General features: G+C 41.2%; 1 protein-coding gene across 3 annotated transcripts; it reads left to right on the top strand.

The window, feature by feature from the left end:
- The first annotated feature begins 1,044 nt into the window (after positions 1–1,044).
- On the top strand, positions 1,045–14,413 carry LOC124857809. 3 transcript variants are annotated; one of them, XM_047349279.1, is made up of 10 exons: positions 1,045–1,231; positions 1,441–1,508; positions 7,304–7,428; positions 7,494–7,579; positions 7,660–7,712; positions 7,870–7,930; positions 11,569–11,639; positions 13,350–13,451; positions 13,558–13,662; positions 14,090–14,413. In XM_047349279.1, the coding sequence occupies exons 2-10, from the start codon at positions 1,449–1,451 to the stop codon at positions 14,132–14,134; spliced, it is 708 nt and encodes a 235-aa protein (XP_047205235.1). In that variant the 5' UTR covers positions 1,045–1,231; positions 1,441–1,448; the 3' UTR covers positions 14,135–14,413. The 3 variants fall into 3 exon arrangements, with proteins under 3 accessions (XP_047205235.1, XP_047205234.1, XP_047205236.1); XM_047349278.1 differs by having other exon boundaries at positions 1,051–1,231; positions 13,540–13,662; XM_047349280.1 differs by having other exon boundaries at positions 1,052–1,231; positions 1,441–1,521; positions 13,540–13,662.
- Positions 14,414–14,886: the final 473 nt, after the last annotated feature.

Genomic DNA, 14,886 nt, shown 5'->3' with positions numbered 1-14,886 from the left:
ATTTTATGTCAAAGACCAAGTTCAAGGCAGAGCATAATAGCGACGTGGAAGGAAAATGAAGCATGGTTTTCAAAATTTTGGACAAATAAAAATCTGAAAAATGTGGTGCACTACTCTGAGACCCTGAAATAAAATCCAGGGCAATTGGGAGCTTCAAGAAGTTGCCTTATTAGTAAATAGAGTCCACATGTGTGTAATTTCACCTCGACATAAATCTGTGAAGTCCTTAGGACGACAAACAGCATCACGGAGACCAAGAAACACAACAGAGATGTCAGGGAAAATGCAGGTTTAGGTTATAAAACAATACCTCAAGATATAAACATCTCACAGAAAGCCATAGAAGGTCTTTGCCACAAGCTATGTAGGGAACACAGCAAACGTGTGTAAAAGGTGGCTTCATTCAACAGAGACCAACATTTTTGTGCTGTGACCTACATCCAAAGAATTACATGTGGAGACAAACTAACACCCTGAACACACCGTGAGGCATGGTGTTGGCAGAATGCTGCTGTGGGGATGTTTTTCTTCAGCAGGGACAGGGAAGCATTCTTTATTCATGACTGAATACAAACACAAGCCACACTCTTCAGGTGATTTATTTATTAATTTATTGTAAAATATGAAGAAAATTATTTAGTTTTACAGTTTGTGTTGGTCTACATATAGATAGATAGATAGATAGATAGATAGATAGATAGATAGATAGATAGATAGATAGATAGATAGATAGATAGATAGATAGATAGATAGATAGATAGATAGATAGATAGATAGATAGATAGATAGATAGATAGATAGATAGATAGATAGATAGATAGATAGATAGATAGATAGATAGATAGATAGATAGATAGATAGATAGATAGATAGATAGATAGATAGATAGATAGATAGATAGATAGATAGATAGATAGATAGATAGATAGATAGATAGATAGATAGATAGATAGATATTTATTCTTATTCGGCATAATTTGTTTGTGATCAGCCTGGAGTTTCTGTTTTAGCTGCGGAGCGCCCTCTAGTGACGAACAAACACAGCGCCGTGATGGTTAATGACGCAGATGACGTCTGATTCGACGTTTTCTCTTCATGTTTTTGTTTTTCTCAGAAATTTGAACGCATACAAACTAAACGTTTACCTGCCTGCTGGCATTGTACCTCCGTCTGCCTCGCTATTTGTTATTTTCAACCTTTTAAAAGCCACCGAAAAGCCGAAACTTTCAAGGTAAATCTGTAAATGTTTTCAGCATCAAGTAGTGAGAACTATTTCTAGTTTTTTAGAGTTAGACGTGTTGAAATGGACTAAATGTTTAGTTTTGAAGGTCGGCAAACCTTTTAAAATTCAGTTTAAAAGTATTGGAGATGTTGATTGTGATGTGATTTATGTTTGAAGTTCTGTTTGTGGTGTATGAATGAATGCACCTGTCTGTTTAGGGTGAAAGATGGAGTTTGAGGGAATCTCACAAACACACTGTTCTCAGTGCCCAGCTCATTCTGCACTGGTGAGTAGTACAGGTAATACTGCAAATTACCACATTAACACACCCTGCCCCTCATAGGTGAGAAAAAATGTCAAAGATTTTTAATCTTTTATAAAAATGTGGTCAAATATGAACTTCTGCATCTGAAACTGTCACAGAAAATCTACCAATGGAAATCATGAGGGCATTTAGGATTTCCATAACTGCTTGATAACCTGTTGATAAGCCAATTCAGCATTGTTTTTCTCATAAAGTGTGTTCTAGGACTCTAGGCTGTATTTTTAATTATTTATTAATATTTAACTTGTTCGTGATTCTTTTATAAATCTAATTCTTTGTATGTTTAGCTCTGTTTTCCTTCACCAAAGACAGCTGGAATAAGGCAAAATGGTCAGACAAGTTTAAAAGCAAAACCCCAGATTTCATTACATTACATCACGACATTATCAATCAAAGTTGCTGAGTTGTCACTAACCCTTGTAGCTTTATTAATAAATGAACAAAAATCATTTGAATAAAGAATATTTGAAAAATCTCCAGCATATTAATCCAAGTTACTGTTGAAGAGATTAATGGTGAAATCTCCTAATAAGTTTATTCTTCTGAACCAGGTCAAGTGTCTTAGACAGACTATCATTAAAGTCATTGACATTAGAGTCGGGGTGATAAATTCAATTCAGTTCAGTTCATTTATATAGCGCCAATTCACAACACCTGTTGTCTCAAGGCACTTAACAAAGTCAATTCATTGGAATCATACAGATATCAAGTCTGGTACATACATTCCAATTGATCCTAGTTATCAAACAGTGCCGTCAAATTCAGTTTATTATTCAAATGAATTAAAAAATATTTCTGTGTAAGGAAACCCAGCAGATTGCATTGAGTCAGGGACTTGCAGCATTCACTCCTCCTGGATGAGCATGTAGAGACAGTGGACATTGACCTTGCAGCGATCCCTCATACTGAGCATGCATGTAGCGACATTGGAAAGGAAAACTCCGCTTTAGCAGGAAGAAACCTCCAGCAGAACCAGAACCAGGTTCAGAGCGGCCATCTGCCACGACCGACTGGGGATTTGAGAGAACAAAGCAGAGGGACAAAAGAACACAGAAGCACTGATCCAGGAGTACTTTCTATGGGAAAGAAAAGTAAAACGTTAAAGACAGTAGTAGCTCCTATCTTTTTATATTTAAATGTAAAGTGGTGAATATATTGGAATCACACGAATCATTAAACTGAAACTGAGTAAAAACTGCAGAGGTCAGATGCATCAGATGATCTGGGTCAACATCCAATTATTAACGGTTAGTCCTGCAAGAATTAAATGGCTCATATTCAGTTCAATTAAAAAATACTTTATTAATCCCAAAGGGAAATTAAATGTTGTTATAGCTCATATTATGAAGGTTTCTTCAAAGAGCCGTTGTAGATGCTGATGGCTGTGGGCAGGAAGGATCTCCTGTAGCGCTCCGTCTTACAGCAGATCTGAAGAAGCCTCTGACTGAAGACACTCTGTTGTTGTAGGACAGTCTCATGAAGAGGATGCTCAGGGTTCTCCATAATGTTCTTCATTTTATGAAGAATCCGTCTTTCCACAATGATCTCCAGAGGTTCCAGAGGAGTCCCCAGAACAGAGCCAGCCTTTTTTATCAGCTTGTTGAGCTTTTTTAAGTCCCTGGCTCTGATGCTGCTTCCCCAGCAGATGATGGCAGAAGAGATCACACTTTCCACAACAGACTTATAGAAGATATGCAGCATCTTGCTGCAAACACCAAAGGACCTAAGCTTCCTCAAGAAGTACAGTCTGCTCTGTCCCTTCTTGTAGATGGCTTCACAGTTGCATCTCTACTCTAGTCTGTTGTCCAGGTGAACACTGAGGTATTTATACTCCTCCACCACCTCCACTTCTTCTCCCATGATGGAAATAGTTTTTGACTTATTCCTGTTTCTCTTAAAATCTACAATCATCTCCTTTGTTTTAGTCACGTTCAAGATGAGATGATTATTTCCACACCATGCCACAAAGCGGTCCACCACCTTCCTGTACTCAGCTTCTTGTCCATCTCTGATCCACCCCACGACTGCAGAATCATCCGAATATTTCTGCAGATGACAGGAGTCTGTCTTGTACTGGAAGTCTGAGGTGTACAGAGTGAAAAGGAATGGTGAGAGTACAGTCCCTTGTGGTGCTCCTGTGCTGCTGACTACCTGGTTAGACTCACAACCCTTCAGTCTCACAACCTGTGGTCTGTTTGTCAGATAGTCTTTGATCCAGGAGATTGTTGAGGCCTCCACCTGAGTCTTCTGGAGTTTCTGACAAAGCAAATAAGGTTGGATTGTATTAAATGCACTGGAGAAATCAAAGAACATGATCCTCACAGTGCTGCTGGCTTTGTCCAGATGACAGTGGGTTTGTTGAAGCAGGTGGATGATGGGATCTTCAACTCCAACTCCACAGCGATAAGCAAACTGAAGGGGGTCCTGATGTTTTCATTGTTTGCTTACTCAGGTGGGCCAACAGGAGTCTCTCTAGGACCTTCGTGATGTGAGATGTCAGGGCAACAGGTCTATAGTCATTGAGGACTGATGGGTGAGTTTTCTTTGGTACCGGAACAAGACAGGAGGTCTTCCACAACGCCGGAACCTTCTTCTGGGCCAGACTAAGGTTGAAGAGGTACTGCAGAATCCTACAGAGCTGCTCTGCACAGCCCTTCAGGACTCTAGGGCTGACATGATCTGGACCTGCAGCCTCATTCCTATTCAGTCTCTCCAGTTGTCTCTTCACCTGACTTCTTGAGACACACAGGTGGAAGGGGGAAGCAAAAGAAGCAACAGCATCTTCTGATATGGTTGAAGGCAAACATGTAGAAGCAGAAGGGTCTAAGCCTGAGGTGGAAGATAAAAAATTTGAGGTGTTACTGGACAGCTGTGGGTCCTGTGGGTCAAAGGAGGGTGGAATGTCTGTTTGGCTGTGAGCAGGAGAGGAGGATGCGAAGCTTGTTTCTGAACTGAACCTATTGAAGAATGTGTTCAGTTCATTGGCTCTGTCCAGACCTTCATCGGTCCGATCATCCTTCTGCTTGAAACCTGTGATCTTCTTCATCCCTGTCCACACATCTCTGATATTGTTTTGCTGGAGCTTGCTCTCCAGCTTCTTCTTGTACACCTCCTTGCTGTCTCTTATCTTGACTTTAAGTTGCTTCTGTAAAATCCTCAATAATTCTCTGTCTCCCTCTCTGAAGGCTCTTTTTTTCTTGTTAAGCAGGTCCTTCAGGTCACTGGTGATCCAGGGTTTGTTATTTGGGGAAGCATCTCACGGTTCTGGTGGGGATGATGTTATCCACACAGAAGTTTATATAGGCGGTTACACACTCAGTCATGGCATTGATGTCCTCTCCATGTGGCTGGCACAGTGCGTCCCAGTCTGTAGCTTCAAAGCAACCTTGCAGAGCTTCTTCAGCTTCCTGTGACCATCTTCTCACAGTCCTCTTTATTACAGGTTGTCTCTGGACAAGGGGCTTATATTTCGAGCAGAGAAAAACAAGATTGTGATCTGATTTGCCTAGAGGAGGTCTTGCTGTAGAGGTGTATGAGTCCTTGACATTTGCATAAAACAAATACAATGTTTTATTTTCTCTGGGAGAGCAGCTGACAAACTGTTGAAACATTGGAAGTGTAGCAGAGAGTGAAGCATGGTTAAAATCACCAGAAATTGCCACAAAAGCATTGGGGTTTTGTGTCTGTAGCTTAGCAACAACGGAGCTGATGGCATCACATGCAGTGTCAGCAACAGCTAAAGGTGGAACGCATACTGTTGCCAAAATAACACTGGTGAACTCTCTGGGTAAATACTCAGTCAGTCAGTCATTTTCTACCGCTTATTCTATAGTGGGTCGCGGGGGAGCTGGTGCCTATCTCCAGCAGTCTATGGGCGAGAGGCGGGGTACACCCTGAACAGGTTGCCAGTCCATCGCAGGGCAACACACAAACAACCATGCACACACTCATTCATACACCTAAGACCAATTAACCTAACAGGCATGTCTTTGAACTGTGGGAGGAAGCCGGAGTACCCGGTGAGAACCCATGCATGCACGGGGAGAACATGCAAACTCCCTGCAGAAAGACCCCCGGGCAACAGTGCTACCAACTGCGCCACCGTGCAGCCCATCTCCAGCAGTCTATGGGCGAGAGGCGGGGTACACAATAATATGGACGAAAACTTACTGCCAACAGTTCAATATCTGGACTGCAGAGATGTCACTTCACAGTAACGTGTCCTGGATGACACCATCTGTTGTTCACAAGTACTGCCAGTCCACCTCCTTTACATTTGCCGCTCCTCTTTAAATCTCTGTCTGCTCGTATGGTTAAAAAGCCCGTCAGAGAGACGCTGGAGTCGGGGATATGATCCTGCAGCCATGTCTCAGTAAAACACAATACTGCATGCCCGGTACTCTGGCTGGGTCCTTTGTAGGGCTTGGAGTTCATCCAACTTGTTTCCCAACGATCTCACATTGCCCATCATAATCGACGGAAGAGATGGTTTGAACTTCCTCCTTCTCTCTCTTCTCTTAGCTCCTGCTCTGCATCCACGGCGTCTCCTTTTCATCTCATTAGGGATTTGGGGTTGTAGTTGAAGTATTACTTGAGCTTTTGAGATATTAATCAACTGCTCCCGGTTGTAAGAAACAACCCCGTTGCCATGGCAATGCATCATAACAAATGTCCAAAAGTAGAAAAGTATTTGGAAAAATCCTCCAAGCTGCACAGCATCCGACACCGGAGAGGACAGTTGTCCAAAAAAAATCAACTGTATCAACCACAAGAGGAATAGTTCCCAAAAAAGAATAAATCAGAATCAAAAGTAACAGAGCTACTCCAACCTGCTGCCACCATGAGCGGCGCAATTCAAGAAATGTCTTTTTTGTCATATGTCTTTTTCAAAGTGCCATTGTTTGTGGTCTATTGTGTGAAGAAGAAAAGATGAGCAATCACACCAATCTAAATTTGGAGAAAGTGAACAATATTAAGACCAGTGAGTCTACATCAGACATTTGATTTGTTTTGTTTATGGGATTTTTGTGTTGGTGAAAGGATGCTACTTTTGTCTCAAAGATGCAATGTGGCCTTTCTGTTGAGCTGCCTTCATGGTGGTGCTGGAGGCTTTGGGGGCCATGATTTGGTCCTGTAGGCCTACCAGTCTGAAGACCAGTTGAAAACTCCGCATGAGCCAGAAGCATCCAAACTGCTTAAATCTTTCACAATTTTCTGAGTATAGATAAGTTTATTCTTCCTTTTTCATGAAGGGAAACTGCCAAATGATCTTGGTGACTCTGGATGGGCTGTAGAGCTGGACAACATCCGTCCGTCCGTCCGTCTGTCTGTCTGTCTGTCTGTCCGTCCATCCATCCATTCAAGGGTTCCTGAACGTTTCTCATGTCAAAATGTCACTTTTAATTTCCAGAGTCATTTAGGCGAAACTAAAAACAGTTTAACTTTATTTAAGGTATATCAGATTCACTATAATAGATTTTAGAAGACTGAATGTTGGCATTGGATTAAAAGGTGCAGATAACTAACATTTGGCTGAGGGAGGGTACACTTATGGAATCAGGTTTTTACCGTTTTATTTGCTTTTCCATTTTGCTTTTCCATTTTGCGTTGTCACATGAAGGGTGGAAAAGGTTTTGAAATAATTTGCTGTGATCTCATTTTTTAAATCACAAAAATCCTGACATTTTAACAGAGGTGTGCACAGTTTGGAAATCCACTGTATGTTATGGTGACATTAGATGATCGGATCTCCTCAGGTCAGGAGAAATGTGGAAGTGAGACTTGTGGAGTCCAGCAACAGTAAGGCCGGACTGGCGGCATCCGGGCCCAAAGTGTCCTTGCAGCTTTCCTCTTATGTTTGCAGGGATTGTGGAGTCTGCATGTAAGTTGCATACAGTCCAATAATCCTCCTGAAATGTAGTTAGTGAATTAAGTGGATGATTTCAGGGCCCATCATTATCACGATGAGGTGGAACGTGAGGACGACGTGGTCTATGTAACAGGGGAGGACATGGAGCGGGCAAAAGATGAAGGCAGGTTCACTCTTTTGATAAGGGAACATGTTTTTACTCCAGGCATCTCTCTCACTCTCCGTCATCGTTTTGTCATCCAGCGGGGACAGCTGCCGCACAGATGCCAAAGACAAAGCCCAAGGCCAGGGCTCTGGTGAGTCACAGCCTCACCGACGTGTGTGAATGAAGTTGGTTGTGTTCCAAAGAAAAGGGAGAAAATTCTATCATTTGACATCATCACTGTTAATCACTCAATTATGGCAATTTCTAGAAGCTAAAGTCTGCGGTTTATTGGCTGTCTCTGCCTCCAGGTAGCACGCAGGCAGCTGAGTGATGGTGACGAGGCGGACTCTCTCAGGGAGATCATTCACGGTCTGTTAGTCACTTGCTCCGATTCATTTGTTCTGGAAACACCTGAATCATGAAGCCAATACAATTATCCATCCACAGTGCTGCTAAAACAAAGAGAGATGATGCCGAATGAACTACTGTGTCCTTCAGAAGCATCATAACTCTTAAACTTTTTGTCACATTATAAAAACAAAATGCAATTCTTTTTACTCGTACTCGTCATCTTCCGCTTTATCTGGGACCGGGTCGCGGGGGCAGCAGACTCAGCAGAGACACCCAGACGTCCCTCTCTCCAGACACCTCCTCCAGTTCCTCCAGGGGGAGCCCAAGGCGTTCCCAGGCCAGCCGAGAGACATAGTCCCTCCAGTGTGTCCTGGGCCTCCTCCCAGTGGGACGTGCCTGGAACACCTCCCGAGGAAGGCGTCCAGGAGGCATCCGGTATAGATGCCCGAGCCACCTCAACTAGCTCCTCTTGATGTGGAGGAGCAGCGGCTCTGAGCTCCTCCCGGATGGTCGAGCTCCTCACCCTATCTCTAAGCGAGTGCCCGGCCACCCTACAGAGGAAGTTCATTTCAGCCGTTTGTATTCGGGATCTCGTTCTTTCGGTCATGACCCAAAGTTCATGGCCATAGGTGAGGGTAGGAACGTAGACCGACCGGTAAATCAAGAGCTTTGCTTTTTGGCTCAGCTCTCTCTTCACCACAACGGACCGGCACAGCGCCCCCATTACTGCGGCAGCCGCAGCGATCCGTCTGTCGATCTCCCGCTCCATTCTTCCCTCTCTCGTGAACAAGACCCCGAGATACTTAAACTCCTCCACTTGAGGCAGGAACTCCCCTCCAACCTGAAGAGGACAAGCCACCCTTTTCCGGTCGAGAACCATGGCCTCTGACTTGGAGGAGCTGATCTTCATCCCAGCCGCTGTGTGTGCAATTCTTTTTATTCAACCCAAAATAGAGTATAATTGTTAAGCGGAAGGAAAAGCATACATGGTTTTTATATTTTTACAAATAAAAATTGGAAACGTGTGGCGTGCATTTGTAAGAAACCCCTTTTCTCTGATACCCAGAAATAAAACCCACTGCAAATGTCACCTCACTAGTAAATAGAGTCCACCAGTGTGTTATTTCATCTCGGTATAAATCCAGCTGTCTCATGAAGGCCTGAGAGGTTTGTTAGAGAAGAGGTTTTAAAGCAGGATTAGATTGTAAAACAATCTCCCAAGCTCTGAACATCTCACAGAGCTCTGCAAGCTGCAAACCCACAAAGATATGTGCACCTACCTAAATTCTGGAAATAAACCTGTTGGGGGTTTACTTATCCAATCTCATCCAATCTGAGCTTGGGGTATTTTATAGAGAACATACAGAGAAAATATTTCAGTTTCTAGAAACAAACTGCTAAAGACCTGCTGCTATAATTTCAGAGAAATTATTGACTATAGGCGGCTGAATCTGTAATTGTGATAGAAAAATTGTGTAAGATATTACCACTGAATGAGCTCTGTCATCAGGCTGAAAGTAGGTACAGAAGTCCCTGCCTCCATGGCGATGCCACCTCCTCCGCTCACACACACACACACACACAGCATAGAAATCCACTCATAGGAGGCCTGGGGGGAGACTGCTTATTGTGAGTGGGCTTTACTACAGTAGGAGCTAAATGGATAGCTGTGGCTCCCACAGAAAGCCTCCTTTTTTACTGTTGGTGGAGCCTGTCTGTGATGCAGAACAGATCTATTGATTTCTTTTTCTGTAGGAGCTTAATAGAAACCTCTCCCACAGCATGCAATAAAATAATATCTGCTAAAATGATTTTAGAAAGTGTGCTGTTAAAAATTTGTAAAGATGCCGGTTTACAGACACCATTAAGAAAAGGAGACAGAAACACATCGAATATTGTGGAGCTTCACGCCGCGCAGTGGAGATTCAATGCTTAAGTTTTTAAACGTTTAATCATGGTCGGTGAGACAACTAAAAATAGCCACAATAACGATCAATAAGTTCTGCATGACTTCTGTACAATAATTCGTTCACAAATACAGCATCCTGCACAATTATACACACCAATGGTACAGTAGTGTAAAAAACCTTAAATTTCAGTAGCATAATCTACCACTGGATGGAGTCGGACCAATTTAAACTTTAATTTTAGGACATTTATTCACTGAGGCAACATTAGGACATAATATTGCCTCAATTATTGGCCCTTTTAACAATTCCTACAAAAAATGTAACAGAGGTATTGTTTTATTTATAATAAATTTATTTCAAAGCTGATCAGAGTGTCTGGGAACTTTTAATAAGATATAAAAAAGTGACACAGAGGCCAATTTCTCTTTGCCACGCTTTAAAATGGGAACAACACACAACATGTTAACGCAGATGTGAGTTGGTCTTCATAGAGTGAGGAAATTTGCCCATACCTGTTAGAGCAATAGGACAAAAGAGGCTGGACAGGACTTATTTATCTTGGTATCGTGCCCAGAACCTGTGACCTGGGTCTGGAAGATAAACAGATACCCAAAGTTCACCGTTAGAGAAGTACTGCAAAGAGTTACATCTTGGGGTCACCAAGTCTCCGTAACAACCATTAGATGATATCTCCATGACAACTGTTTGTTTGTGAGGCATGCAGAAAAAAGCCCATTCTGTCCTACCATCACAAACATAAACGTGGAGTTTGTTAAGCACTACTGGGACTTAGGGCAAGTGACTATGTTTGGTCACTTCTGCAGGCATTTTACTGATGTCATCGCAGCACTTCACAAGTTTTTAGGGCTGCATAATGTCTCCCGGTCAATAAGCAGAGATCCAGCTTCATCACAGAATGCACCACCCACAGCATTCAACCCATCCCTGGTGGTCCGTGATGCTCTAAACTTTAGTTTGTGTCTGGATCCTGAAAATGTGGTTTTCCTGCTTGGTTTCCCCCCACACTTCCGGTCAGTTCTCAAATACCAATGATGGTTAGTTAATGAAACTCTCATATTACATGGTTGAGTAGTTGTGGTAAATAATGATAAATGTGTTGTTTGTGTTGGACTTCATGGAACTGGTAAAATAATGATACAAAACAATGCGCCATATTTGCTCATACATGGAAATGGTTTCACCGGACACATACAACCTTCTTTTGTCATCATCTCAGTCCCCTGTCCTCAATGTTGTAGAAAACCAGTGGATTGAGTTGAAAAGAAGAGGATTTAAGGGAAAACACAGGACAATCTTGAAAGATTGTGCAAACAGGAATGGACAAAGATCCCTCTCCCTGGTCCAACCTTTTCAAAATATAGAGGATTAAGTGCCATCCTAGTGGCAAAAAGGGTGTTAAGGCTACAGTTATTTATGTTCAGCAAAATGATTTCTTTACAAATGTGGTGAAATTAAAGGCTGGATTTTTCTACATATTTCAGGGTGAAATTATGCTGCTGCAATAAAATATGAATTTGTTAAGATGAAGGCTTTTTTACACATCTTTAAAACGAGTCCCAGTAAGTCCCAGTGCGGCACGTGGTGAAAATAACAGGCAAACACACTTCCACCGAACAGTATGCCTGTTTTATTTTATTGCCATGGATTTATCATTTCATTATCATGTAATTACCTCACTGATCTCTCATGATTTCTGTCACGTAACAACATAAACTTTGCTGGCAGATCTTAGAGTGACCGCAGCTGTGAAATGGGCCAACCCCAGAGGAACCTCTTCCCATCAGGCTACTACCTCTGTAAGTTTCACACTAAATCTATTTAAAGGCTATTTCCCCACAAATAAAAGGATATTTATACTGTTGACCTCCACCGGTTTAATAATATAAATAATCTTCTGTGCTGACATTTAAATATTGTCTATTTTTGCTGATTTCATGTTTACTTCATCCATATTCTTAGTTTTTTTTTTATTTATCAATAAAAACATATAAACACATATGAAACAAAAAAGAGAAAAACAACAAATCTTCACCCAAAGTACACATGAAACAGCCAAGGAGAGGGCGGCAAACACACAAAAGTACTAAAAGATGTCAAAATAAAGGTCTAGAAGCAGAGTTTAAAACACTCAGCTAAGATCTCCAGTCAGTGGCTCGTTAATTAGGCTGGATGCCACTTTATGCTGTTATGATACATGCACACACAAACTCAATGACAGAGAAACCATGATCATTTTTTCTTTTTGCTTAAGATGCTTATAAAAATGTTAAGTATGCTGTAATAATGTTTTAAAAAAAGGCTTCAGCATGTTAAATAGGTCTGCAGAAATAGAAATAGTACATCAGCAAAATATGTCATTTTGTTATTTTATCAAGTGTAACTAAAGGAGAATGGAATGAAAAGCGAATTAATATGAATTCAAAACATCTCTGAAACTGTGATGCTGTGTGATCGGCCCAAAATAAACAAAAAAGCTTTTTAATTAAGAGAAAAGAACCTTATGTTTAAAAGAATATGAATATTGATCAGTGAATAAATGAATTGTTATCTTTAAATTTTGTGACAGATGGGTGGAAAGTTAGTTTTCCCAGGGGGCCACATGACTTAATAGGAATGAGGGCTGAAATCAATTACGGTACTTAAAAAAAATAAATAGATACAGAAATGTATACAAATGCAAAAATAATGCCAGTGTGTTTGAAAGTTTGTAAAGCTCAGTATAAAAGTTTTAATTTCCATACATTCAAATACGTTGCAGATTTTATTCCAAATCTAAACAGACAAAAATTATCAAATTTGTTACCAAGCTGCAAAAATCGAAAAAATAGGGCGAATTTTTGACTGTTAAAAAATGTCAGTGTCTTCACAAGCTCAAAAATGTATGCATTGAAAAATGTTTAGATATTTGGCTTCCCTGTGAATCACTGGACTAATATTTAGTTTTGTCCCAGCCCCGGGCATGTAGACTGCGTTCCACATTTCCTCCACATTCCCTGGTTTTACAACTGAAATGACATGTTTGGCATCACCTCACAAATTTACGATTGGATTAAGGTCCAGATATTGGGCTGACCTCTCCACAGCGCTAATATTGTTGGTACCGAGGATAAATGAATGGATGGAGGCTGATTTAATTTAACATTTAATTTCCCTTTGGGATTAATAAAGTATTTTTGAATTGAATTGATTTATTCATTTTAAGCTGCAGAGACTAAATATGACCACTAGATGGAAATGTCGCTCTTTAAAATGATGCTAAAACTCAGTTAATAAATTAAGGTTAGCAGTTTGGTCTGCTCTCCTTTCTTTCTTATTTCTTTCTCTTTGTCTGTCAATCAAAAAGTTAAAGGGAATCCTGCCTGGCTTACTGAGTTTCTTACTTAAACAGTTTAAACTGAAGTCCCTGACTTTAAGGTCTCTGTAACGTCATCACTTAGATTGTAAAAAGGTGAAGGCTAACTTTATGGAGCTGTTTCAAGAAGGTACCTGTATCTTTTCCCCTACAGGACAGAACAAGTCAGGCTTACTCAGATCTTTGCAAGCAGCTGGACGATCCGAAACTACAGACTGAGAAGGAGAGAAGTAAAAATACCAAGGATGTGCATGCGGTGTGTTAAAACGTTAAAATGAGCACTACATGTAGCGTTGCTTTTTTATTAAATGTGCACACTTAATCAGAATTTATTTTACCTGTAGTGCTCTGAAACCATGCAGAGCTGCATTTGGTGGCTGCCGGGAAGCAGAGCCCCACACTGTCCCCTGGGCACCGCGAAGAGGACCAAATGCCTCCATACAGCAGGGATTTTACCACAAGAGCAGGTAACCAATGCATGCTCCGCATTTTTCTCTACAGCAAAGTCATGTTGTGCTTAGATGGCCTCATGATCACTAAAATTGACCAGTCATGTGCAAACATCTGAAAATTGAGGTGATCTTTTTAATATACATCAGATTGTTTAAGGCTAGGGTGGGGGAAATAGACAAATCAGTTTTTTTAGACAATTAAAAGTTTTCTAAATAGATTTGTAAATTCATTGGTTGTCACCTGCATTATCCTTCTAAGCTCCTTTCTCCACACATTGCATTGGGTCAGCTGGTAAACAATCCTCTGTCTGTGAATATTGACAGTAGGACTTAGTCAGGCTCCAAACAAAAGGTGTTTGAGGTCCTAACAGGAGCCTGGGTGCTTTGTCTGCATTACATTACAGTCTACAGATTCTCAATGCGTCCTTTGTTCCCTCCACAGATCCGTGTTAAAGGCTTCAGCGGTACCCCGTTCCGCCTCCCATAAAGCAAGGAAACCGACACCCCGAAACTGGGGCGCAGACTGCAAAATGCTTCTGTGTCCTTCCTCCTATAGTAATGTTAGTTTTGTTCATTTAGTAATATATATGAGTTGTTTCAGCAGCATATTATATTAGAACGTAAATAAAAAAATATATATCATAACTAAATAAGAACTTAAAGCCTGCATAAGTGTTTTAAAAATGAAAATCTGAAAAGGTGTGGCATGCGTTTGTATTTAAACCCCATTTACTGTGATACCCTAAAATAAAATCCAGTGCAACCACCCCTGTGGAATTTATCTCAATATAAATGCATCTGTTCAGTGAAGGCCTCGGAGAACATTAATGTACAGAAAAACCTGACTGAAGATATGGAAAGGTTTAAAGGGGGGTTAGGTTATAAAACAATATCTCAAGCTTTGAACATCTCAAAGCCTGCTGTGCAATTCATCATCTGCAAATGGAAGGGGGACACAAAGAAAGCTATTGTTTGAAGGAAGACATAGATTTCTCACTGGGAGTTTGCCACAAGCCATGTAGAAGAAGGTGTTCTGGTCAGATGAGACCCAAATGGACCTTTTTGACTTGCATGCAAACTATGTATGGTGAAAACTAACGCTGCACATCATCCTAAACACACTATCACCAAATGAAAACGTGGTGGCAGTGTCATGCTGTGGGCATGCTTTTCAGCGAGGACATGGAAACTGGTTAGAGTTGATGGAAAGATGGATGGAGCCAAATACAGGGCAATCTA

The sequence above is a fragment of the Girardinichthys multiradiatus genome, chromosome 21 (assembly GCF_021462225.1).
Source record: "Girardinichthys multiradiatus isolate DD_20200921_A chromosome 21, DD_fGirMul_XY1, whole genome shotgun sequence".
Classification (NCBI taxonomy): Eukaryota; Metazoa; Chordata; class Actinopteri; order Cyprinodontiformes; family Goodeidae; genus Girardinichthys; species Girardinichthys multiradiatus.
The sequence above is the reverse complement of the archived record's forward strand: the minus strand, read 5'-3'. Positions and strand labels throughout refer to the sequence as shown.